At 41.5% G+C, this 25429-nt stretch overlaps 2 protein-coding genes across 2 annotated transcripts; one reads left to right on the forward strand and one right to left on the reverse strand.

Annotated features, from left to right (window-relative positions):
- Positions 1 to 11: 11 nt before the first annotated feature.
- On the reverse strand, positions 12 to 3605 carry commd9 (COMM domain containing 9). The gene is made up of 6 exons (XM_084451145.1): positions 3554 to 3605; positions 2899 to 3024; positions 2043 to 2182; positions 636 to 670; positions 366 to 469; positions 12 to 151 (listed from the first exon to the last, which is right to left on the reverse strand). The coding sequence occupies exons 1-6, from the start codon at positions 3602 to 3604 to the stop codon at positions 14 to 16; spliced, it is 594 nt and encodes a 197-aa protein (XP_084307271.1). The 5' UTR covers position 3605; the 3' UTR covers positions 12 to 13.
- A 3473-nt stretch (positions 3606 to 7078) lies between these two features.
- prr5l (proline rich 5 like) lies at positions 7079 to 23770 on the forward strand (the record flags this gene model as incomplete). The annotated part of the gene is made up of 9 exons (XM_084451128.1): positions 7079 to 7282; positions 11838 to 11963; positions 18184 to 18264; positions 18867 to 18915; positions 20065 to 20122; positions 21657 to 21748; positions 21928 to 22062; positions 22434 to 22554; positions 23484 to 23770. Exons 2-9 carry the CDS (start codon positions 11845 to 11847, stop codon positions 23768 to 23770), a joined length of 942 nt encoding a protein of 313 aa, XP_084307254.1. The 5' UTR covers positions 7079 to 7282; positions 11838 to 11844.
- Positions 23771 to 25429: the final 1659 nt, after the last annotated feature.

The raw sequence follows: 25429 nt of genomic DNA on the forward strand, positions 1-25429 counted from the left end.
GGTAGGAATGTGTTTATTTGCCAGCCACCACTGACAGCTGGTCCCGAATGCGTCCCAGCCCATCTAGCATGGTGTCCAGAGTCTCCCTGCTTAACTCCACGGTCACTGAAGAGAGAGAGTCGGTGCCCTCGTGACAGCTGGTGTCTTCAATCTATAAAAACAACAAAACTGTTAGTGATGTAGTCATCACGACCTGTAAGGACTGACCAGCATTCATGATGCTTATGTGCTACTGTTGGTTAATTGAGTTTTATGTTTAATGTCTTTTCTATGCAAGTAATAGCTGTGTGCAGGAAATGGCAATGTTCAGATGAATAAACGGTGAAGAGGGACATGGTGTTGTAGACCCCAAAGTGTATACACACCTTCATGTACATTAGACAGGTGGGAACTGCCATGCGACTGACGGAGTCAGAAGCTGTCTTCATGTCCACTCTCCAGTCCATCTCCACTAGCTGGGCTAGTGAGACTGCAGAATCAACCAAAAACAAGACACCTTAGCAACCCATTCTCAGTCCACAAGCATATACACAAACACACTAGAGTGCAAAGCAATTACAGATAGAATTCTCATTCATAGTGTATTCGAGTGTATTCTCATTCACAGACAGACTATTCTACATAAGCTTACTTACTTTGAGTGGATAAAGCCTCATTTCTCCACGTGGAGCTGAAGAAACATGAAAGACATTTTAGTGACAAAATTATTTTCAAAGGTAGATGTGATGTTACTCCTGAAATGGGCAACACTCGCCAGAGATCTAGGGCATAGATCCATCTCTTTGTAAGTAAAGCACTATGTGCTACATTGATTTGTATGAATGGTGCTATAATTACATTGATTCCGCCTGTCACTTAATAATTACAGGACCTCTAGGGGTCTTTAATCTACCACACAGCAATGACACACAATTATACACGTGAGTGGCACCCTTGTTATTATTGCAGCGTTTCCCATACATAGAATTATATATGTTGGCACATAGAACAAATCATCCAATACTTCACTCTCAATCCTCTAACTAGCTGGCTGGCTAGCTACTAGTGCTGAAATGATTATTGCTAAACTGACTCAAATCAACAAAATCTCATAACTGTCAACACTATGTCAGCTCGCTAACTCGCTAGCAATCTGATGCAAATTTGAATTAAATTAATTAGAATTGCGGCCTGGCCTATTTAAATTAATTAGAATTGTGGCCTGGCCTATTTAAATTGCTAACATATAATATCGGGCTATCGGATTTGTCAGAATAATGAGACAGGCAGTAGATGTATTTCTGTGTAAATCAAGCTCTTACTGTATTTCACTTTAAACATTAAAACCAATGTGTAGGCCTAAATTAATTATCAAATAAACAAATAAAATAAATTCATGGCCTTGTCCGCTTTGAAATAGCCTACTGTTTGTCTTCAACGGGATAGGCTTATTACTGTAGGCCTATTTCTCTTAAAACATAAGAAGTATAACCAAATAAATTAACTCAAATTAAACTTACAATTTGAGATGAAAAAGAAAACATGTCAGTCTTCAGTCTCTTTTTTCTGCATAACATATAACTACGGTAATAGCCTAGGTCTAAAACGAATGATTGGCCTGGCTGGCCTATATAAATCACAAGGCACATGAGTGGTCTTAGCCCACCAGCAGGTCTGTCACGTGGTGACGTGGAGTAAAAAAACAACTACAACAAACGACTGCTACAGCTTCTCCACTTGAAGAATCTCAGTCGATGGACTGGTCTCCGACTGATGATTCAACTAGTCGACTTTCAGGGGGCAACACTACAAGCTTCTCAACCTACTGCTGGTGCCCACAGATAGAATGCAAAGAAAAGCCTGCAATGCCTGAAGGAAGGGGAATTTCAACATTTCTAAAAATATCTCTGGTCTGGCTTTTTTCCCAGGAATGACAGCACATACAAAGGTCTACCTTTAAAACGTCAATCAAATGATACAATTTCCACAATTTCCAAATGTGTTCAAGTTACTGTCTTTACATTTGTATGACAGGGACGTGTGATCAGAGGTGGAGTTCAAACCTGTGTTCCAATAGAATCTTAGTGATGAGGCTCTTTAAGCTGGGGTGGAAGGCCTCGGGGAAGAGGGCGAGGATTTGCTCTGGGGCAGTCAGGTTGTGGAACAGGATGTGGTGGGAGAGAGTGTGTAGGGCAGTAAGGAGCTGGAAAAAAGGGGTAAATAAACAGTATGATTGCCAGTTGGCAGTTCCATTTCATGACTACACCTAACTAATCAACCAACCAACAAGCCTGAGTGCCATGCAGCCCACCTGTTAAACTGTTTGTAAATGAATAAATTATTTTTAAACTGCACTGTCTTTTATTATGTGTGTGTATGGTGTTCATGTTAGATGTAACATATCCATGGAGTTAATATCAATCATTTAGAGGGGTTTCCCTCTATTTTCCTAGTTACTGGTGATGGTTATTATACTCTATTTACTATACATAGCTCACAATATACACAAGTGACTGTGGTGTGAATTATTGTCGTCCAACATAAAACTGTCAGAACATGTAATGGATGTTGGGGACATACAGTAATGGATATGGGGACATACAGTAATGGATATGGATCCAGAATGAATATTGGACACAACAACTGTGGTATGTCTCCAGCGGTGTGCCCCAAAAAGGCAGACCCACCAGCCAGGCGATGCCTGTAGTTCTTCCTGAGGACACTGACTGAAACGGATTTATATTGAGCCTTTCCAGACTGCTGTGTGCGAGAAATATGAGCGTGCAAAAATCATGATGGTCTCATGAGGCTAATGTAGACTATACAGAATGTGAAAACGGAAGACCAGTATGGACTCACGAGGCTAATGGAGACTATTTGCTCCATCTCATCTACTCAGGCTAAAACATCACCTCCCACCTGTTTGGCCTCAAGAGAAGATACAGAGAGGGTCGCTGCTGTGCTGTCAGCGAGCCGTCGAGACCCCGGAGCTCCTGCAGGGAAACTGTCAGCACACAACTGTCGCACAGCATCCTTCGATGGAGCCTTCTCCCATTCGTCAGAGATGGGACAGGGGAAGAGTCATTAGCATAGTACAGACCTGCAAACTCTGGAGTAGTGAAAAAGGTGACGACATACAAAACTAAAACCCTCTAGATTCACTGAAACTACCATGGTTAACATAAAAAAAGGTGACTAGCCAAAAGGTGACAAGTTTGCAGGTCTGATAGTAGCTATTCATGTCAGTCTCACAAACCCTGGAGTCGATGAGTACGACTACCCTTAAAGGTTATATTAATAACTCTAACCCTAATTTGGGCAGATAGCACGTTAAGCCCAATTATCAGCTCTCATTTATGTTTATTGAGAAGTGGCGAATAACGAAGCATAAATTAGGCTTTAGGCTAAGGTTAACAAGCTCTCTGGTTACAGTGTCTGCTTTTAAAGTTAGCTCATGGGTTTCCTTCTGGAATTTTGATTTGAGAAATGTTTCATTTTATAAATGTTTCTACTGATATAGCTAGCACTAGCTACTCGCTTATTACAGCCTATTAAAAAGCTTTTTAAACAATACCTTTAGAAGAAGTTGCAAGGAAGAAAAATATTCGTCCAGGAGAGCAGCCATGTTTTTCATGTGATGTGCAGTCATGTGATCCAAACCCCCAAAGTGTCTGCTGGGAAATGTAGTTTCCCTATGTCTAATCCCCAAACTCAGACAGCAATTAATGAAGAAATAAATTTATATAAATTCTAAGTATTATCTTATTACTGTGTGAATTCGTCGTCCGTTTTTTCTGGGAAGATTAATAGTTCATCTCAACGCTGATATGGATGTGGATGTCGAAGTTGACGTAACCTTAGTAACGTGTAGACAGTCTTCAAGAGGTTTAAGTCCTGATATAATGGAATATAATCCCTTTGGGGCACATCGCTGGAGACATTACACAGTTCTTTGGAGTACCCATATTAATTCTGGTAAAATAGCCTATTGATTCTGTCTGTGCATATCCTAACAGGTGAGAAGGGGGAGGCTGCAGCCGTGGAGCACCAGTCTGGTGCCGCAGTTGGGGAGACCGGGGCATCTTATCACAAACATCTCCAACACCAGAGGGCGCCATCTAAAAGAATTGAATAGGCTAGTTGCACGTGCAACTAACTGTCCTGAAGTAGCTATATTTTGCTCTTGACATGCTGTAGCCCCAACATGCTGTAGCCCCACTTATACTGTCGAAGTGTAAGCCAACCCACCTTCGATGCAGTATAGCCTACTCCATACATTCAGAATAGGCTGCATAAGGTTACACTTAACACTGCAAACAGAAAACGATCAAAAAGGGCTTTATACTATTGACTTATTAATCAAATGTGTTAATGAAAATGACCACACCACAACATCCTATGCATAATAATAATGCATTTTATGTATATAGCGCATTTCACAATACTCACTCAAAATAGTTGTGGGGTTGGTGATAAAACTTGAGTGATCATTTGACAGAAATTATTTGCCTTTTCCAGAAATGGACAGAGACGTGATATTTTGTAAATAACTGGAATTAACTTTATTCACATACATGGAAATGAGTTGATGTTGTGTAGGCATAAAGACTAAATGATAAACTGTCATTCAGCAATTTCACTATAATTAGCCTACTGGTAATACATCTCCGCACCGGCCTGTGAGCCCCCCCCCAGTTCTATTAATACATCCATGGCTGTAGTATATATGTCACTGCAATCTGAGGTGAGAACAATTTTCATATTTTTCAACCATAAAAGTAAAGAATTGAAACTGCAGTATTTAATAACACTTTAATAAGTAAGTATGTTAAATTATATTATTTTCGCACCGAATACTGGAGGGGAAAGGTGAATTTTGATACCTAAATCAGAGTCCTGTACTAATGCTAGCTTGAGTTATAGCAATAGCACACTCTGGGGCAAGTCCTCCCATGTGGACAATAGACAATAGGAAATACACATAGAGCACATGTAAAAAACAGTGTGTTATTGTTATTGATTATTGTTATTGAGGTGTACAAATCTAATTCTACATCTGTGCAATAGAAATTATTTTTTAATTTAAAACCGAAAATAAATGACTGTAATGTTCTGAGACTGAGAAATTGAAGTGAAAGCAAGAAGAGTGACAAGATTCCCCGGTCTCCCCTATGATGTAGGCTACAGTGAAAAGTGCTGTGTTCACTTGTGGTTTATTTCACAAGTGCATTGTAGCAGAGTGACTGTAAATACTGTAGCAGAGTGACTGTAAATACTGTATAAGCAGGCAATTTTGAAATTTTGAAAACACCTATTATTAAACTTAAGGTTTATTTCACAAGCGCATTGTGGCAGAATGATTTAATTTAAGCAGAGCAGTTTAGTTTTTATAAGTTTCGGTGTTGGAATTAGTTTTTTTTTCTTCTGCGCTAACCTGGTGAGACTATCCTGATCTCTCAAGTTCACATTGTTTCACTTTGTGTGAAACAAACCATCTGGCGCACTTCAGGCTACTTCTGCGCAGGGGCACAGCTAAAAAAAATGGAGGATAGATTTCATATCCACCCAAAAAAAAAAAAGAGCAAAAGCATAGTTTTTGTTTTTATTTCAGTTAACTTAAATGTATTTTCACACCTAGTTTTCATTTTTTGTTTTCGTGAACTTTAATAACCTTGGTTCTAAGTTGGCCCATGCTACATGCTTCCAACAAGTTTCATGAAAATTGGTCAGTAGTTTTTGAGTAATCCTGTTAACGATCAAACAAACAAACGCCACCAAAAACATTACCTCTTGCCCTGTGCTGTGGCTGGGGTGGAGGTAATGAAATCCTGAACACTAGTGAAATGTTTGGAATAATGACACTGAGTTCATGAATGTTTTGATTGCTGATAATAATTAGGCCTTTATATTTTTTGTGTTGTCTGTGGATGGAGAGATTTTCTAAAACACAGTAAAACTAGCCTAGAGGGTATTGAGGGCATAGGAAGGGTCTGTACATAACACAGTACTAATGAAAACTTGAACACTGACATTTTTGAAATATGACATGTGCATTTTTTGACTGCTGATCTATTGTGTTGTGTTTTGGATTCAAATTTGTGAACTTGGATGTCAGCAGGACAAAGCTAAGATCCTGATCTTTTGCTTAGCTGCATGTAGAGCAAGTATTTATAACTCAACACTGCCCTCTATTGGCCACCCTGTGTTCTTTCAGGAACCAGGAGAGAGAATATTTTTCCCTGTGGTAATGTGTTATGGGTAGATATGTTGCTGTTGTATGTTCATTTATTTTCAAACCGGATGGCCTCAAATGTTTTTGGATTTGTCTCAGACACTGCAGCCAAACTGAGTTAGGGAAATGTTGTTCTCTCTAATCTCAAACACACCAGCTGTGGGAACTATTTTCTGGAAGGGGGCTGCTGTAAATATTGGGGCCGGGGACACAATAAGCAGGGGGTCTGGTGGTCCTCCCCCAGGATCAAACACTTTATTTCTTGCATTCAGGTGAATTTTCTATGCACCAATGCCACTTCCATTTACTAAACAAAGCTAGATTCAAGCTTCCAAACAAAAAACAAGGCAAGGAGCTCCTGGAGTAGTGCCTAGGCTAGGCTATAATGCAAAATCAGGCAATTCACTACAGATAAGGCTATAGCTAATACAAACCAAATGGACATGAATGCACTGTTAATGGGTTTATTTTCCAATTTCAGTTTCATACAGTTTAAGGGGAAATTAACAGAAATTAATAGTATTTTAAGGGGTTCAGGTTTCATGGAGGTTAGACTATATTCCTGTCCTAATCAATACTGTCCTTAATAAATAATTACCTTGATTGTGTCACATGTGTGTGGATCACATAGACTACCTCTGAAAGTAATCAGCCACATAAATTGAACTACAGCTAATTTTTAACTATTATAAAGGATTCAGTCAGCAGCATTGTAATCACCTCATGAATATGCATCAGTATCGTACGAATCGTTGTCAAGGGGGAAGGGCTGGCACTGCCACACTATGAGAATGAACGATTCACCATCGTTTCAGTTGACTATTCATCACAGGCACGTCGAGTAGACTAGTAGGGCTACTTGAAAGTTGATGCTGTTGTACGTTTCTCACTGCCTTAAACATGTTAGACAAAAACATGACGTGGAAAAGTAAACAGCTGAATCCAGAGTTTACTTACAGCGCAGAATGCGCACGTGCGTGCTGATGGAGTTTGTTGATTTAAACGTCTTTACTTTTCGAGCAATTCCTCATTATTGACGAACGCAACAGTTTTCACGTGAAGTTGTACAAGGTATGATTCTATTCATATTTTCAATAATAGCTTCCAAAAACCCTTAACTGTCAGTTATATTGTCGTAGACTAGTGTTTTCTATAGACAACTATTTTCATTTAACAGCGGTATTCCTTTTCTAACGCTGACGTTGTGAAGCCTTCTCGGTGGTTGGATAATTGTTCTAATGCTCACTGCACCAGACTTCACTGCACCTCACGGTGGCAATAAAAGTGTCATAAATATGTCAAAAATTATCTTAATGCTTTTAAAATCAACCACCTCGTCTTGGACCGAGCATGCTGTGAATACAGAGATAGACCTGCAAATTAGCAAGTAAAGTCGAGGGACACTGGAAGGGTTTTCAATTTTTGTGGGACTATAGCCTTAATAGACAGCTGCAATGCAATGCATTTTCAACTGCGGGGACTTCAAATGTATGAAATTGACTTTTGCACCTTGATTTTACGTATGTTGCAACTTGTCTTGCAACTGTGTGCTGAATTTTATCTTGGCCAGGTATCTCTTGAAAAAATAGATTTATAATCTCAATTAGACCTGGTTAAGTAAAGTTAAATTACAATAAAACAAAACAGTTTCTATAGGGTATGTACAGCTATTTTACTTGGTCAAAGTAACAGTCAAATTATTCCAAAGGGTGTGGGTAGATGGCAGTGCCTTTTGATGACATTGCTCCTATTATAACAGTTAATCTCGGACCCCTGAACTATCAGTGCCACCTATGTGACCCCGTGTCAGTAATTGTGTTAACCCCAGTGAGTAATGTCCCATGACAGTGGTCCTCGCTTATAGGATTACCTGTATGCATGTAAGCATTACTAAGTAAACACAAACATATGCTTGACAAAGATGTCAAGGAGCACAGAACAGACAAGCGGCCATGTTTTAGTTGTATTCCTCTTTTCACTGTTTATTTTTGTTATTTTCTTAATGATGAAAGGACTGAGCGAGAAGTGTACTGTATGAGTCCAGCAGTTCTGCTACAACTTCCAACCCCCCATAGTCTAGAAGGTCATACATGCATACTGTTTGAGAGGAGGATCAGTCCCAGTACAGTGGCCTTTTGGAGCAATTATGACTTCAGTGGTCATAAAGAACAATTTGATAATAAAAGAAGCTTCAGGGTTTTGTCCCCACCCAGTCACTATGCTAAGCCAGGCTATGGCTATGTAGTATGCTACTTACAGGTCCACTTTGACCTGATTCCGTGCTACACCCTATCCACTCTGATACACACTAGAGATTAGAGGCAGAATTGTTTTCTGGACTGAGACCTAGGATGCCCAGGTGGCCAATGAGTCTGTGTCCTAGTGTTTGCGCTACAAACCCTTTTGCTCTAATTTCGCCTTCGATCACAGCACATGGAATCACCCGGGGAGGGTGCACACAAGCATGCTATTGTTTATTTTCATCTGGCCTGCCAAACCAAGAGGAGATCGCTAAATACTTATTTAGCGTCGCCAAGCAACCTTCACTGGAGCGCACAAAGGGCCAGCATTAGGGGATGTCGAAGGAGAGAGGAGGAAAATGGAGGGAGAGAGCAGACAAATGTCTTCTTTTTTTTCGCTTTTCAATGTTCATTCTAATTTTGGACCTTTTTTCAGTACTCTGCACTTTGAGGAGACACACATGTAGGCAAGCCCAACTTAAGTGGTCATGAAACATGTACAGAAGTATGAATCATTCCCTTGAACATCTGCCAGGGCTGGTCTGAATGTCATGAATGTTGGGCATTGCTCTAGTCCAAATGAGATGTGGGTGCTGTAGATAGGAGGGGAGGCTGCCATGTGTTGAGCTTTTGACACCCAGATGTGCGTGGGACATGGTGATGGGATGGGTTCTTGTGAGATGTTGGTGATGAGATGGGTAAGGATTGATTGTTTAGTGGGCGGTGAAACTGAATCAGAGGTCGGGTGATCAAGAGTCAGGATGAAAACTACTGTATGTGTGTGTGAGTGTGTGCCTGCTAATGCCAGTGTTTGTGAGTGTCTGCCAGTTTGTGTGTCTGTCAGTTTGTGTGTATGCATATGAGCTTGCGCGTACGTGTGTGTGTGTGTGTGTGTGTATTAGCAGCTTGTATGTGTGTGCCTTGGTCTCCAGTTTGTTCTAGATAGTTACACGTCCGCATGGGAATGAGACCATGTGCACACACACACGTCGGCTAGATGAAGCGTTCACAACATTCGGTGGCATTTGCCACCTCCCCCTTGGTGTAGTCTCTCTGCAGCCTTGAAATCAACAGCTTCAGGCTGAAAGCTGCACACTCACCTGCCTCCTGCCATCCTGTCTCTGGGCCTCTGCTTTTAGCTTGCAGAACTTTCATCATAGTGTTATTTTTCAGGCTTGGCTCGCAAGCTATCCATATGACTGTTGAACACTGGATCACATGAAATTGCCTTTCACAGGCACTTATTACTAGCTTAGCATAGCCTGAGCATCTCATAGTTCAAACCAGGTTGTGGTTGAGCCCTGTCATTAGAGCACGGCTTGTACTGTAAACAGCATCGGGTTGGGTTAGTGTGGTGAGACAGGAAGCTAGCGGACGAGAGGAAGTTGACATGACTGCACTGTGCGCTTTTATCCGTTTTCAGTATGACAGGCACTCATACTTTGACTGCCTATATGAAACTACCTTCTGAGATATCACGTTTTCCCCCTAGAGTTTCGCTCAGTCAACTGAACTAATTCGCCGTCGTTCTCTGTGGTGGTTTGACCCCACAAACACACTTGCCAATGTCAGTGACTTTTGATTTTGGCTTTTTGTTTGCAAAGGTTTCATGTGAGCAACCACAGCTGGAAACAATGTCTCAACATGTTCCACACACTTTCTTACTCAGAAGAGTGAAGCATATGAATAAGCCATTAGAAGTGCTTTGTGTAGATGTGCACTCAACAGGAAAACATGTACAGTAGAAAACCGAAAACCGTTTTACTCACACACAACCATATAAGTAATGAGCTTTATTTTATGCACCAAGAAAACACAGAAAATTATATTCTTTAACACTAGAACCGCAAGCTTTTTTCATGCCTTGTGGGTCAGGTCTTTTTGTCCTAATGGCTCATCAGTCTCCATCTCAATAGCATCCCCCACCTCCCAAGCCATAGCCTAGCTTAGCTACTTTATTTTATGTTGAAAAATAAAAACATCACAATACACAGAGCCTGGTGCGCAGCCCAGCGCCAAGCTGTGCACCATGGGGGATCGAGTCTTCTGCTCGGCCGCACCGCGGCTGTGGAACAGCCTCCCCACCCAGCCGAGGGCAGCTCAGAGCCTGGACTCGTTTAAAGCAGGCCTAAAAACCTACCTTTTTAAAAAGGCCTTTGTATGTTAAAATTGTGTACTTTTTGTTCAGTTGTGTTTTGTTATGCTACATGTATGGTTTTAAACCTGTAGCAGTGAGATTTTTAAAATGAAAAGTGCTTTACAATTTATTTATTTTTTAATTATTATTCCATTTCCGAGATTTTGTTTGAGAAAACAAAATAATCACAAAGGCAAAAAATATAAAGAAATCACTAACATTTCAACAATTTCCATTTGGGAAAAAATAAAGTAGGCTACCTATCTAACGTCAAAGTATTTTATTTATCAAATATGCAGAGGGATGTATACATGTACTATAATATAATTATATATATGTCCACAATTTTACTGCAGTAATAATCTCATGAAAATAAGTCGCAGTAACAACTTCAATAATAATGTCGCCTTTGGTTTGCTTATAGACTGTCAATATACACAATATACAATATGATGTACAGTATACACAATATAATTCAAAAACTATAGGTAGTTCTAGCCTATAGGCCTACTGCCAGACGAATTGAGTTTGCTTGCTCAACGACACCTCCTGGTGGCTATTGTGCAACACTGAATAAGGAAGTTCCGCTAAAACTTAGCTGCTGTTGTCGTTGTTGCTCTCACCACGTGGTAGGACGAATTATTGCAGTTTGGCTGACTGTATCTTGTTAATTTTTGCATGTCAAACTCGAAACAAATGTCTGATCTGCCCCTGCGTGTGCGCACGCAGCACAGGGCCAAGTCTAGAGGAATCAGATTTCAGTTTCAAGTTGCAGGTGGTCCAGGACCCCCACTGACACTTATTTTGTACTTTATTGTATATTGTATTGTATCGTATTTTTATTTTGCACGGTCCTGTCTTGTCCTCGCACTATGCTTACTGTTTTTTACCATCACTGATTAATTGCAATTTTGAGATAATTGGCACTGGCAATTTTCTTTTCTTTTTTTTCCCATTTATGTAAAATAAGTGTAAGGCGGACAGAGTGCAGATTAAGCAAACTGAGACAATGCAGACAACAGTGTTAAATAAATTTTCCTTTAAGTTCAGCAATTTTTTCTCATTTATTATTAATTATTCAATTTTATTTTATCAGAAGTAGAAAAATTAACAACAACAATCTGCATTTATACTGTATATCGGCCCTGCTTGCTAAATGTCGGCATCGGCCATTGAAAAACCCATGTCAGTCGAGCATTACTCCTAAGCAACATTTTAATCTAGTATGTTTTGGTAATGTTCATTCCAGACTCCAGATGGGATCGTTTCGGCGGCCACGCGCTCGCTTTATGAGCTCGCCTGTCCTGACAGACCTCGCCCGCTTCCATGCTAGCTCACCCGCCATGCAGCTCTCCAACGCCAGTGTCTGGAACAGGTGGGAGGTCTCATCAACTCTATCACTGTGAACCACACCTCTAATACTGTACATCTCTATCACTGTGACTCATACCTCTATTACTTAAGCAAAAGCTCACGACAGACAGTGGTATATGGTTATTAAAGGTACCCAATGTAGTTTTTGACCACTAGTATGCGCTCTAGAGCAAATTTGAGAAGGTGGTCCCCACCTAACCATTTTGCCCAACAAAACGGTTATGCTAGTCAACTATTGTTAGCAAATAAATTGTTTAGTACATTAAACTGGTCTGCCTAGTCAGCCACCGAGTGACGGACTCGGCTATCGAGATTATTGTAGGCCAAATAGCTAGTTTACAGAGCTCTAGGTAAAGATATTGAGATATTGTCCCTCAGTTAATTTTGCCTATATTACTAGAAAGTGCAGTTTCTCAGCTTTCAGGAAGTGTTAGATTTTTCTTTTAAATTTTGTGTGGATTTTTATAGATTTTTTAGATATTTTCTGAATTTTGCCGGCGAGACGGTCATATTCAAAGGTTAACCTGACACGCCAGATTGTTTGCTTCACGTAACCATCTGAGTTTGCTTCGTATATCCAGAGCAGACTCAAGTTACACAGATGCTTTTTATAACTAGTCAATGAGCATGAATGAAGTGAGGTCTACTTGCTCAGCCAACAGGCTTAATTGCTTAACGCATCACCCCTTTGTCATGAAACTTAATATGCTTCCTCTTGCTGTTCAAAACTTCCTGCACACTTCCCCATAGGTTCATTTATCTTAACTATTAGCCTTCAGGCACACTTTGGGGTTTCCGTATAACCCAGTAGCTGCTCACACCACTGCTGGCTATTCATGACATGGTAGATGTAGTGGGTGCGTTAAGTAACTGAGCGGCTCAGCTTGGCTCAGAGCGTAGAACAAACTTAACGGGTTGCTCAGTTACGCTCAGACTGATCTGCTCAGAGCGCAAGTGACCACTTCTAAACTACGATCAGTCTGAGCAAACACAAAAGAAGATGGATCCCAAAAGGATGCTCGTACACCTCTCCAGTGCTGATGGCACTAAAGGCATCCGTTTTAGTGGAACATACAGTATCCCCTGCGTGCTACAATCATCAATTGACATTTATGTCAACAGAGACGGCTCACGTCACTTGCATAGCAGTTTTGGAGAAAATGTAGGTTATTTAAAAGTCAGTGTTTTATTATGAACATGCAAATTAATTTCAGTTTTCCATTAAAGAAAAGTTACGTTACGTAGGTCTTAGAAAGAATCTGCCAAAATCCGAATCGGCAGGTGTAATAGAGAAATTATAATCTATCTTTATTATTTTATATCTGACACCAGTGTAACCACAACTTGTGGGTGTGAGTTTGTGAGAACATTTTTACAGATACACTCCTCTTCTCTCTGTAACCTTCTCTGCTTAGCCAGTGTTAGTAAGGAAGGGGGTTGCCAATTTTTACGACTCTATGTCCTAGCGTCTGATTCACAAGGCCATAAACAACAGCCTGGGGTCTTCACATATATGGCTGGTAACACTCATATAATTGGTTAGTGGAGTTTCACATATTCATGCATGGGTTGTACCCACAGTGGATATAATGCTGCTTTTGAGGATAATCATAGTTTTGGTGGAACTTTAATCTCCTTCCAGAAAGCCTGGCTTTGCAAACTTCTAAACCTTGGAATAAAATAACCAGTTTTGGACTTGCGAAGACAAACCCATGACTACTCATTTTTCAATGATTAGAATAATTTCCTTAACACGGGTCAGACTCTTAAAAAATCGGAAATCTGAATTGGCCTTAATGGTGATATGTATCATATTGTGAGATCCTTGCCAGTACCCAGACCTGGGTATAATACAGTACATGTTTGGTGATTACCACTACACTACCAGCCATTAACACTTCCACTACACTACCAGCCATTAACACCTCCACTACACAACCAGCCATTAACACTTCCACTACACTACCAGCCATTAACACTACCACCACACTACCATCCATTAACACTACCACCACACTACCAGCCATTAACACTACCACTACACTACCAACCATTAACACTACCACTACACTACCAGCCATTAACACCTCCACTACACTACCAACCATTAACACTACCACTACACTACCAGCCATTAACACTACCACTACACTACCAACCATTAACACTTCCACTACACTACCAGCCATTAACACTTCCACTACACTACCATCCATTAACACTACCACTACACTACCAGCCATTAACACTTCCACTACACTACCAGCCATTAACACTACCACTACACTACCAGCCATTAACACTACCACCACACTACCATCCATTAACACTACCACTACACTACCATCCATTAACACTACCACTACACTACCTGCCATTAACACTTCCACTACACTACCTGCCATTAACACTTCCACTACACTACCTGCCATTAACACTACCACTACACTATCCAGCCATTAACACTACCACCACACTACCAACCATTAACACCACCACTACACTACCAGCCATTAACACTACCACTACACTACCAGCCATTAACACTACCAGCCATTAACACTACCACTACACTACCAGCCATTAAAGGAAAATGCTCGTTTTTGACAACCTGGACCTTATTTACGACATATTATAAGAAGTTTGACTCACCCAGATCACTTTTGTGTTGTTCGGAGGCCTGTAGAAGAAATTTAAAATCCAGCGCGAGCCAGTATATCCATGTAATGGCGGCGCACGGGGCATAGGGAATGCAGTTTCTCAAAATCCATTTTCGGCCGCTAAACGGTTGTTTTCATCAATCAGATTGCATGAATCGACAGTTGATATTCCTCTACGCGAGCCATTCTTTCGGTTTTCAAATACGTGGTCTGTAGCCTCTGTAATATGATCTTTACAAGCCTCTCCCCCACTTGCTCCAGCACGCATGCGCACAGGCCAGCGCGCAGCCTGCTATTCTCCGGCTCACATTCTCTGCGCTACGATCGTAGTTGGTGCCGAGAATATTGTCGTCGTCATTCGTCAGCAACAATCCGATCGTAGCGCAGAGAATGTGAGGGAGAATAGCCAGTGTAAAGATCATATTACAGAGGCTACAGACCACGTATTTGAAAACCGAAAGAATGGCTCGCGTAGAGGAATATCAACTGTCGATTCATGCAATCTGATTGATGAAAACAACCGTTTAGCGGCCGAAAATGGATTTTGAGAAACTGCATTCCCTATGCCCCGTGCGCCGCCATTACATGGATATACTGGCTCGCGCTGGATTTTAAATTTCTTCTACAGGCCTCCGAACAACACAAAAGTGATCTGGGTGAGTCAAACTTCTTATAATATGTCGTAAATAAGGTCCAGGTTGTCAAAAACGAGCATTTTCCTTTAACACTACCAGCCATTAACACCACCACTACACTATCCAGCCATTAACACTTCCACTACACTACCAGCCATTAACACTACCAGCCATTAACACTACACTATGCATCTTATTTGTCATGTGTGTTTGTGTGTGAACCTGCATCAAACTTCTGCATGCAGATGTGTGCCCCTGCATTTAGTGGAGCGAGTTAGTGCTGATCATGTCCATACATGTTTCTCAGAATAAGCTGCATACTGTCTTGAATAAGCTTTTACATTTAAGGACCTCTTGTGAATCCGTTGCTGACATATAGTGTCTTCTTTCCTGGCTTTAATATGTGACAGAGCTGAACAAAGGTCCTCTAACTAATAGGAGATGACATAACAGTGGCTATAATTCAAATCATGTCAAATCATCACAAAATGTGTGTGTGTGTGCGTGTGTGTGTGTATGTCAGGAAGTGTGTGTGTGTGGAAAATCAGAGCCCCTGAGGGTGGGGAAGCCTTTCCTTGCTGAAGTAGGGAAGCCCCCTCTGATGTCTCTCCCCTCCGATCACATCCACCAATCTTGGTCCCTCACATCTAGAACACTATGAGGGATTCATTCTTATAGGAGAGGACTGTTGAGCTGGCACTTTTTCTGTTATGAGGATATGGAAATGTGTGTGACTGCCTCCCCTCCTCTCTCAGGATAGGGTGAGGGTTAGTGACTGGTGGATCTTGGCAGGATGTTTCGTGGGAAGCGGATGGAGTGTGTGAGCGCAGTGTCTGCCTCGGAGGTCACTTCCGTTAAACCGGTGCTTCACAATGTTCTTTTGTTCTATATAGTCATTGACATCACAGTATTACAATCAATTGATTATATCAGGCGAGAGGATATAAAAATAAAATCAAACTGTAACTGAAACAGCTAATCGGATTGCATGCAAGTCGCACTTGATTATATTATTATCAAGAAATTGTTTTTGTCAGTGAGAGTTAATATGCAGTATGTTATATGCAATATGTAGGCTTTTTTGGGGCGTCTTGAGTATGAAATGATAATTGACCTAGTCTTATTTACAGTGAAGGTATTTCTACAGCATGTCATATTCCATTGTGGGTTAGGGTAAATATCTAAACTTTCAATGAGGAAGTTATGCAAATACACAACACAGGAAATGTTTTAGATGACTGGAAGTAGACAGTGACTTAAAAGGGGTTGTCTGCCTGGAAATACTGTAATTCACTACCTCATTCAAGTAAAGGAAAATGTCTAAATGTATAATTGAAGCCATCTGACTACAGAAGCAGCTTGTCATAAGATGATATATTTGATCAGTAACAGGCTTATCCGTTTACAGTGCCTATTTTTGTGATATCAGCAGTCTTGAGAAGTGAGGAGTTCCTCTCCATGTACTGTACATACCGTATGGAGAAACAGCTGAATCAGACGTATATTCAATAACATTTGTCTCTTGTAACACAATGCAACTAAACCTTTTTCTCGCATCCATCTTAACTTGCATTGACTTGAACTAGTCACTAATGCAATGCTGTTGTTCTTAGCTTCAGCTAGCAATATTTTCCTTGCAAGGCAAGTGACTTTTGAATATTATGCAGTTGGTTGATGGCGATAACCGTTTAAATGTGTCAACAGGGACACAACAAACATGTAGAAAAGCTTATTCAATCACAAAAAAGATATACAGTTTGTCGGAGGTGGCCAAAAGTACAGAAACTCCATTCATTCATCCACTTCCAGAACTGCTGTGTGTATCTGTATGCAGCTAGCAATGCCAGCGAAGTTGACACCACTGATATTACACTAGTCATTTAGCTGACGCTTTTATCCAAAGCAACTTACAATAATTGCATTTAATGTAGGAAAAGCCAATGTACTACTACTTGCCAGAACTAGAAGAAGTTCATCCTTTCTAAAACAAGTGACTAAGAGCATAATCTAGTGCTGAAGGCAAAGTGCAAGGATAGCAATCTAAAATACAATAGGTGCTTAAGAGGGAGGATTGTGCTTCTTGAAGGGATGAGTTTTGAACTAAAAGATGGGCAGCGACTCTGCTGTCCTGACGTCAGTGGGCAGTTCGTTCCACCACTGCGGGGCCAGGACAGAGATGAGCCGTGACCGTGTCGATCAACTGCAGGGGCCTCGGAGTGATTGGGCAACCAGTCGCCCTGAGGTAGCAGAGCGTAGTGGTCAGGAGGAGGTATACGTGCATGGAGCATTGACCGGGGGATGGGGGAAAGAGGATCTGATATTGTTAACTTTCTTGTCAAAGAAGTTGTCGAAATCGTCAGGGAGAAGGGAGGAGTTGGGAGTAGGAGGTGGGGGCTGGAGTAGTGAAGAGAAAGTTTCAAAGAGTTTTTTAGGATTGGAAGCAGAGGTTAGAATTTTCGAGCGGAAGAAAGCAGCTTTAGAAGCAGATGGGGAAGAGGAGAATGTGGAAAGAAGAGATTGGAAATTAAGCGTGTGACGGATGTGATATGTGCGGAGAACAGCAGTTGGTTGTCCAGGGTCATACCCCGACTCCTCGCAGTCTGAGTCGATGTCACCACTGTCTTCAATGGTGATGGACAGGTCCCGGTGCGGGCAGCCGTAACGCAACGTTATTGTCAACTAGACAATAACTTCAAAAAATAGGCTACACTTGGTTTGACTCGGTTGATTCTTGCCATTGTAGTTTGTAGACAAGGACAGCAAAATGCCAGATGTGATTTTATTTCACCTGAACCGTTTTTCCCCATATCTATGCCGAGGAAATAGAGAAAGACACATTATTTCCTCTTGATGTGTGACTAAATCCTCAACATCACTTTCACCTATGACCTCTTATTAACCTATGATCCTATAATGTTTCCATCAGTGTCCAGACGGCTGTGATCAAGGTGTTCCAGGGAGGAGGGCTGCAGGCTAACGAGCTTTACACCCTCAACGAGAGCATCAGGTACGAATGAATTATTTTTTTTATTTTTTTATTTTTAAATTTTTGCGTGTTGTGCCACCCAAAGTGGCCCATCCCATATGGGATTATACGACACAGTTAATAATACATAATACATAATATGTCACAACAACACAATATACACCGCCAAATTACATGTACATAGCCTTCCTCCTCATGGACAAAGCTTTTTCTAGAAAAGAAGCAAACGAAAAAGTTTCATTTTGAAAAAGATATTTCAGCTTTTCTGAGTCTTCTAACCAAATAAGAGCATTATTTTTTATCTAATTTACTGAAAAGATTCTGCCTAATGGTATGATAGAATGCACAATAGGTACTGTGCACACTGCCCCTGCACTGCATGTCACATGGCTAAGGCAGCTTCCGTTCCTTGGTGTCTTATATCTCTTTCTTAATCACTAATTTGTGATGACTGGATGATTTTGAATTAGTCAGAAACACATTCTGACAGGAATCTGAATATTGACTCTGAGTATGTCACTCTTTGGAGATCAGTGCTTATCTTATACAGTAGTTGTTGTCAAATGAATTGGGTAATATTTGAGCTCAGTTTTTGAGTTTTCTGTTATTCTTTGTTCTACCAGGTGGCTCCTCAAGACAGAGTTGGGCTCATTCATTACAGAGTATTTCCAGGTATTTCCAGGTTCATTCAGCTTACTACTCACAAGTGTGCAGTAAGTATTACTCCCAGACAGCTGGTAATCTGATATCAGATCATGTGATACTGTGTGCAAATCACAGTATAGATTAATATTAATTAAGTATAATTGAGTTATGTCGGGTCATTCGATAAGCTGATATGAGAATGTAACCGTTCAACAATGGCCATAGGACTTCAAATCTTTTTAAAATCCGACAGGACTCAGTCAGTAGTGAATGTGAATAGCGCTCTGTAGCAGATGATGTCACTTCCTCTTTGGTTTACATTGATTGTAGATAAATTGGTGAGATATAGACATATTTCTGGTAACATGAAAAGGAATGGGGCAGAGTGGGCGGGTTTCAGAAAATGTTTACTAACATTTAACTGAGGTTATTTTTATATTATGTATTTCAGCCAGAGAGGACAAAATATGAAAGACCTCAACATTAGGAGAAGATTAATGGTTGAGAATAGTGTGAATTTAGCCAACCCTTATAGATGATCACATTCAAGAAACTTGAAATTATTATTGAACTAATGATAATAACTAGAAGGGCACTCAGAGATAAGAGACTTCCCATGATGCATGTTGTCAGCATGTTCAGTGATGGGGATACACAATCCCCTACAGTTTAGCCTGGGACCGCGAGGTACCCAGTTACCATGTGTGGCCGCGGGGAGGTACTGTAGGAGTCTTGGCGATGGAGTGGCTTTTTACCGACAGGATGAGACTTACGCACTCGGCTCCTCTTTTCACCCTCCGAGAGGAGGGCTAGCCAGCGGCGGTAGCTGAAAGCTAGCTGCAGAGTAGCAAGCAGAAGCGGCATGCGGCATGCGCTAACTACAAGCACTACTACCACAGATCTACTGCACTACGCATCACACAACCCTGCACAGTAATGCACACACTACAATACATCTTCCATTTATTATTTTTCCTGAGTTTCATTTTGATAATAGAGATGCCAATGCTCAGGCTACTTCCTCTTAGCAGCCTAACACCACTTTGAGAAACATTTAAGCAGATATCTCACATATATATTAGAACACAGCCTCAGACATGCCAGGTAACAAATTGAGGCTGAAAACACTGTCCCAGTATCTAATGTGCTCTTCGTTTCACATCCTTTATCTTATAGAATCAACTCTTGACCAAAGGCCTGTCACATATTGTGGAGAAAATTGGCCTCTATGAGGGTGAGTACTCTTTGTGCTTTCAAAGACAAATAGCTCTCAGGAAACAGAAACTGACGCCTCTCCTGACCAAAACCATACCCCTCTACCAAATACTCTTCCTTCTCCTTATATCCAACATGCATCTGAATACATAAGATAGTGTGTACAAGTGTGGGTAACCCTTGTTAGACTTCCACAGACGAGCAACCCAAAGTTGATAATCAAGATGACAGGTCGCGAGCTAGCTATTTAAAGGGGCACTTCACCGATCAGCATTAAGCCTTGTATCATTCCAGAATGTGCAGTATTTTACAGTTAATGTGGTTTTCCTTCCCTCAGTGTTTCCTGTGGCTATTTTTCTCACTTTCACCATAAAACCAAAAAAACTCTACAAATGATGTCAAATGACGCGTTTGACGTCAAATGTAGAGATTTGGTCCTTCCTGCTCAGAACTACAACTTCTAGTTCCACATTATTCTTTGCCCGCCCACACCTAAAATGAGGGGCGGCACCCAAGCTCCGGCAAGAAAACCACAACACCCTGTGGACGAAAACAGACAGGATCCGCTTATGACCATTGCAGAAGGCAATTTTCCAGCTGAAGAGAATTTTGAAAGTCTACTTCTGGAATCGGACATACGTGGCTATCTGTACAAACCAATGTGGCTATCTGTATTGAGCCGGAATACAGCGAGGGTTAGGCTATTTTAGGACCGAAAAGGTGAACTGGAAACGCCAAGCCACCTAGGAGAAACCGACGGATAAGCATGAAGTGAGCATTGTATTACTAACATGGCAATTTAGAAGTAATTTTATATACAGTAACAGGCCTATTATAAGCAGAAATATGCTTGCCTTGCTAATGTTCTGCTCTTTTCTTGTAGACGATATCGCTTGACAGCCTACAGTAGCGCAATTTCCTGGAGTGAATGTAGACTACCGTGGATTCCAAGAGACTGCAAGTTTAAGCCAACACATTACATATTTTTTCTTTTTTAAATTTGTAATTCACATTGTCTCTGATTAAAACATTAATATTTATGTTGGTTGTGGTTTGTTTTACTAACCAGAGTGCTTTTTCCTATTGCCACGGACTGGCTGTCCAGGGGGTCAGGGCTGATTAGACCGATTATTCTTTAGTAGGCTATTCACTGCCATTACATAATTTAATTGTATCATAATCATCTTTACTGTGGGCGAATTTGCGACAGCATGACATTTTCTTCAATAACTTCTATAACATCCAGTGACAAAATATTGTCGACACCGAGGCTTGAATCCGCAATCTTCAGCATGGTAGGCGAACTCCCTAATCACTAGGCCACCGAGAATCTGCAGGTTCTGGGACCACTGCCTCTTGTGGTAGCAACATAGAACTGCAGGTCAACAACGGGACGGAGGAAGCCAGGGAGGGAAGGAGGGAGGGAGTGACAACCGGACATTTGCAATCATTGGTGCGCTGGCTTACAGCCACGCACAATTAATCACTTAGATTAACCTTCATCTGAGTCCTTAAAAAAAAAATATATATATATATATTATTATTCTCTCCAGGTGACGGTCAACTCCTTGTCCTGTCCGAGATGTGGGTGAGGTTCTTCACTGAAATCCTGCCAGCTCTTCAGGCCATATTCTACCCCATTCAGGTACCGTACCAACAATTTGGATTTTTGAGGGAGAGCTTGACAGTAAAAGATATACAAACTATCCTAATTATATTTTGTGTGAATGATATTCATCATTCTTGACTTCATGACTTTTTAGTATTGTGTACAACGAAACACCGTGCTGAATGTTAAGAGCCTTTTCCTATATGTCTGTCCAGGGTCAGGAGCTCACAGTAAGGCAGATGGCTCTGCTTGGCTTCAGAGACCTGGTCTTGCTGAAGCTCCCCCTGGAGGACTCGCTGGGTACTGGACCAGCCCCCCCAGCCGTTACACAAATGCTGCTTGTCCTTCAGGTAAGACGATCTGGATCCAGGGCTGGTCTGGTGGTCCAGTCATGTTTTTTCCCCCACAAACAATATGTATTGATGATATTTTAATATGTATAGGTTTTCCAGAGCTTAAGCAAATGTGTACCTTAATGACAACCTCTGGCAAACCGTTTTAAGAGGAAATTATCTCACCCTCATCTTGCTATTCAATAATGCAACACTTCCACCTCATTGCAACAAAACTGTTTGTTCAGCTGAAGTTCGTCTGAAGTTCGTTCCGTGTGTGTGTGTGTGTGTGTGTGTGTGTGTGTGTGTGTGTGTGTGTGTGTGTGTGTGTGTGTGTGTGTGTGTGTGTGTGTGTGTGTGTGTGTGTGTGTGTGTGTGTCCATCCTCAGGGTATCCATGAGTCGAGTGGGCCCAGTCAAGGGTATTACAAGCTAGAGCAGTTGGTTGAGACGGTCATTTCTCCTTACCTGAGGAATGTTCTTCACAGTAGCAATGGCATGTGCTTCCAAGGTGAGTTTACTCATCACAAAGTAACACTGTAACGCTAGTATGTAGTATCGCTGCATTTCTTCTTTTATGTGCACCAGGATTTCTCTTTTTGCAATAGAGATACATAATGCATATTTCATGTGAATGGCTCAGAATATGTTATATGTGACTTGTGAAATGTAGTATTCTATTATTGTTTCGACAAATTATATGTCAGTCCGTCTATTGATATATTATGTTGACATTGCGTATTGCAGCGCTCACAGTGCAAACTCTAAATACCACACTGTTTTGTCATAACAGTTCTGCTCTAGAACCTTCGGGAGTCCAAAAGTGACACGGTGCGATCTGCTGATGGGAGCTTGAAATTAGAAAAGCATATTTCTCTTATTGAATTTCCCTTTGGTCACAGTTTGGAGAACATGCATATTTCTTATCCCCTTGACTGACTTGGAGAGAGTTATGTGCTTGTTATCAAGATGAGGGATAACCATACCCAGCAGTCTGCCCAGGTTTTTAATAAGAGGAGCTTGTGTGATCCCTTTCCCCTCCCCTGCCAGGCTCTGGAGGAAATTAAAGCAAAAAATAAGCTCAGTAGTTTGAGGTTTTAAAGGCTCAGTAGTTTGATGTTTTAAAGGAACAACAAATCTAATCCAAAGATCACATCAAAACAAACAGCAGAGCCTGTAAATCTATTTGCTGCTCTTTCTCATCTGGTGTTGGCTAGTACATGCATATACTCCATATACTTTTCCTTTCATGGTCATTTGTTTTCCATCAACGTTGAATTAAAGATGAGGAATATGAAATTTCTGATGTTGCCATGTAACTAACTTAATAACTCATAATATGGACTGGTTGAACAACTGTGTACTTGTCTTATGTGCACTCAAGAGGAGTCGACTAGTATTCGCAGTAGTTCTGAAAAATGTCTGTCCCCTATGTTCCAGAATGCCATGCAGCACATCCAAGGTCGGTAGGAAGCAAACCGGAGATCACCGTTACCCATCATGCTTCAGACTCGTCCTGGCTGGCGCCCCTGGTGGAGCAGGAGGGAGAGGCCTACCTGGAGAAGGTGGGCGGAGTTAGACGCCACACGGTAGCCAACGCCCACTCGGACATCCGGCTGCTCTCAGTGTCGGGCAGGATACACTCTGGACTGGAGGACGGTGGCCGGGGAGGCGGGGGTGGGAGCCAGGGGGGTGGGGGGCAGCAGGCCTTTCTCCAGCAGGCCTAACATCCTAGAGCCACCGCTGGGAGTGGTGCGCTTCCGCATTCAGCAGAGCTCATCCAAAACAGCTGCGCTCTCCCCAGCTAACGAGAGCATCCAGATACTGTAATATCCATTCCTGAAAGATCTCAGGGGTGAAGACCATCTCACAGTGATGGGCCTGGAGAGAGGGATAGATAGGACTCCTTTAAGGCCTTACCTCCACAACACTCAGAGGACAGATGCTGGGAACGTTTCTAGCCTCCCGGTGCTTCACCAAACACACCATCCCCATTTATCTAGATCCAAGGAGGTATGACTTCTATTTTATTCACTGGTCATTTGAGGGAACCATATTCACATTGGCACGGCAGTTCACGGGAAAGCACTGATGTTTGGATGGTTTTAAAACTGGTGTTCTCCAATTATGAATGTCTGCTTTTATGAGAAATACTTTTGCACTAATAAAAGCTGTAACTACTGTATGTGTATTTACTGTATCAGTATGTGCACTAGTTATTCAAACCAAACTAGTAAATATGTGTCAACACTGTTCACAGGTCATTTGCAACAGCATGACAGCCAACCTTGCACATGCCTGTAAAACGAAGGCCTGGGTTACACAACGTCAAGATAAGAACGAGAACGACAATGAGAACGAGAACGACAATGTTGCTTGCATCATCCAAGTTACATGAACGTTTTATCAGCGTTGCCAGAAGTTATCAAGGCCACATGGAAACGCGTATCGCAACACCATTCGCAACACAAACATCAAGCAATTTCAACATAAGACATAGCAAGCCAGCTAGTGCTAGCTAGCACTAGTGCAGTACTTAACTTCAACTGGGGGGGGCAACGTGTGGTAAAGCAGTCAACTTTTGTAGTTCATGTTTGTGCCCTGGTTCCTACCTGAAACCCCAAGTTGTTAAAATGTCCTTGTTTTAAAGCTATTGATCAAAGTGAGTTTTCAGCTGGATTCCTCTTTAAAAGCCTATAGTTTAACTGGTAATTGGTTCCCTTCAATCCTCAACCATTTGCCAATCCTCTCTAAGGGGATGGTCGGGATCAGGCAACTTGTAGGTGACCTTTGAGATTCAGTAAAGTGGTAATTGGGGTCAATTCAAGTCAGTTGAGGATGTAAAAATAGATTCAATTTATCATATTATACGGCCAGTCATATTGATGTATATACAAGTCGTGTGGCCAGTGGCTTTCATTGCATTATATTTAATGCTCTGGGTTTCAGCTCATGGCCTAGATAGACCTAAACCCTATAACCTACAAGATCCTCTCAGTTTCTCCCATAGCTTGCATGCCAAGAGCAAAACGGACGTGGCCGGAGCGGGACCAAACTCTGATCTATTCAGGGTTCTCGGGCGTAGATAAGGAGCTTTAGCTGCAATTCTGATCCTCTCCTTGGAGAGCCAGCGTCCTCAAGGAATGCCAGCCATGCCATAATGTGCTTTCCGGGGCAGGTCCATAAGCCTTTCTCAGTAAGGTGTGAGTTCAGCCAGTACATGTGAACTGAAAAAGTTGGTTAGCTCCATGTTCATGATTTCTTGCCAAACACTGCAAAGCATTTTAACCAATGCAAAGCCTTGAATCAAGACCCGACATTGACAACTATTTTATGACTGCAAAAAAATAGCCTATACAGCAGTAGGCTACACATTATGAAATAGC

This window comes from Borostomias antarcticus (genome assembly GCF_949987555.1).
Source record: "Borostomias antarcticus genome assembly, chromosome: 16".
NCBI classification, from domain to species: domain Eukaryota; kingdom Metazoa; phylum Chordata; class Actinopteri; order Stomiiformes; family Stomiidae; genus Borostomias; species Borostomias antarcticus.